The 2,315-nt window shown below is 35.0% G+C and overlaps 1 protein-coding gene across 2 annotated transcripts in view; it reads right to left on the bottom strand.

The window, feature by feature from the left end:
- Positions 1–2,315, bottom strand: part of ppih (peptidylprolyl isomerase H (cyclophilin H)) — a 42,198-nt gene that overhangs the window by 15,085 nt on the left and 24,798 nt on the right. For both annotated transcript variants that reach the window (XM_016484323.1, XM_016484324.1), the window contains exon 2: positions 333–397. In XM_016484323.1, coding sequence (XP_016339809.1) covers positions 333–397 — 65 coding nt within the window. The remainder of the gene's footprint in view (positions 1–332; positions 398–2,315) is intronic.

Genomic DNA, 2,315 nt, shown 5'->3' with positions numbered 1-2,315 from the left:
GTTTCACAATAAACCAATTGAAATGGTAGCCTACATAGTTTGTGCAGTTAAGTTCATATCGATCATGTTCTATTCATATATGTTAATATAAATCATACACTGTCAGAATAAAACAGGTTGCATTTTATGCATGCAACAGCCTGTCACTGCTTATGAATTATGAAAATGAAACATGGTTTTCAGAGCGTATTCTGGGTTTATGCATGAAAGCATTGCGCTCACCGAAATTATGCATGCAACAGCCTGTCACTGGCAGTCCCTTATGAAAATGAAACATGGTTTTCAGAGCGTATTCTGGGTTTATGCATGAAAGCATTGCGGCATCATCTCACCGAAAATTTTCCGCAGTCTTTGGAACGATGTCTGCAAATAGCTCTATCTTCATTCTGCCCACTTCCTGGGAAAAAAAATAAAAATTAAACAAAAGCTGATTACAAACAAAGAGGAAAATATTCACAATTGCATTGACCGTGACAATGTACAGTACATTTGATATTCAAATCTAAGTTATTGCATTCTGTGCTGCAGTGACGAACAGGATGAGCTTTTTAGTCATCTGTAAAACTAAATGCAAACAAGCAAACAAATAAAAATACAGAAATTCAAATTAAGGATGAGGCATTATTAACCACGGATGGATGATCTGTTGTGTGCTTGTGGAACAAATGAAGGAATGCATGTTGTTGTTGTCCTACATGAGCACACATGAGAAATAAAGCGTGCGAGTTGGAGCTGTCACCCGCGTGAGTTAGGCTGGCCGTCGTGTCGTAAAAGAGCTGCTTGTTTGGACTCAACTAATGGATGAATCCACTGCAGCGTTAGTGCAGAATTTCTCTGTTCTGAGGATGTTTGCGATAGTCATGAAGATGTTGTTTCCAACAGCCTGAGAATGCTTCTGACATTATGGTGTTTTCTCCTGCAGTTTTATCACAAGGAAGAGGGGTTTCATCGCAAAGGTGTTGAATCAGGAGCGGTAACAGGTACGACTGTCAAAAACTAGGATAGATTTTAAACTAAAAAAGCTCCATGGTAACTGACTAACTGATCAGTCTTGGTCATTTGGAGAGGATCTAACTCGGAAAAGCAAAGAAATGCTTGTACATTGACTGTTAACCAACACTTATAGTTATAAAAAAGTAAATCCATCCGTGAAGAATGGGCACTTCATATAAAGATAATTCTGAACACTGAAGCTGAGAATCAAGAGAAATTTGTAAAACCTTTGTTTTGAAGGAAATGTGAGTGGTACTTGCAAAATTAAGGACCACCCTGATGCTTTTGTTTTGGGTGGTTGCCAGGGTGCTGCCATGCGGTTGGTAGGGAGTTCTGGGTGGTTGCTAGGGCAGGGATAGGTAGCTGTTTATGTCCCAAGTTAAAAGAGCAACTCCTCTCCCCACGTTTCTATATTTGGGTCTCTAAAATCGATCAGGAATCTGCAACATTTGAACTCTGTTTGCTTTTAAAATAGATTATTGCTGGTATTGTGCATGATTCATTAATGCATGTTATTGCAATGAAAAACATAAAAATTAAAAAATATATATATATATAATAATAATAAGCTGACAGACGCTCTAAAGCTATATGTTTATACTTTTCCCAAGCACCACACCGCGACTAGATCAAACTCTAGATCTGTTTATATTTGACTCACTTGTGGGCAATTTGAAGAAAAAATATCTCTAAACCAACTAGAAGCAGTGGTGAGCTGTAGTTTGGAGAAATGTTGTCAAAACGTACATTTACTTTTTGTTTTAATGTCAAACATGTCTTGGAAAGATTTAAAGATTGTTTTGAAAGGAGGATGTTTGATTAAAAATGAATGAAACAAAAATGATGAAAAGGGGGGAAAGTGTATTTGATTTTTGACTTTAAAGAAATTAAAGAAAGATATTAAATATTAATATTAAAGATAAATATTGGGAATAAAGACAAAACATTATAACATTATTAAAATATAAATGTCTATTTATAGTACAGTTAATAACGCACGTGCACAAGTTCAGTGTCACCAAAAAGTAGATTTGAGTTTTTTAACCAAAATTTAAAGAACATAAGCTTTTGTATAAATACAGCAAATATTTGATTTACTGATCATATGTAAACATTTATGCGTGAAAACAAATAAAAAGTTAAATGCATAAAGACCACAAGGTTTTGTATTGTTCAGCATTAAAAAAAACGGAATCAAATACCTTCATTAAAGGATTAGTTCACTTCTGAATTTAAATTTCCTCAATTTTCTCACCCCCATGTCATCCAAGATGTTCATGTCTTTCTTTCTTCAGTCGAAAAGAAATTAAGGTTTTTGAGGA

Source organism: Sinocyclocheilus anshuiensis, unplaced genomic scaffold (genome assembly GCF_001515605.1).
Source record: "Sinocyclocheilus anshuiensis isolate Anshui unplaced genomic scaffold, SAMN03320099.WGS_v1.1 scaffold1203, whole genome shotgun sequence".
Lineage (NCBI taxonomy): Eukaryota > Metazoa > Chordata > Actinopteri > Cypriniformes > Cyprinidae > Sinocyclocheilus > Sinocyclocheilus anshuiensis.
This window is presented reverse-complemented; position numbering and strand designations above follow the sequence as displayed.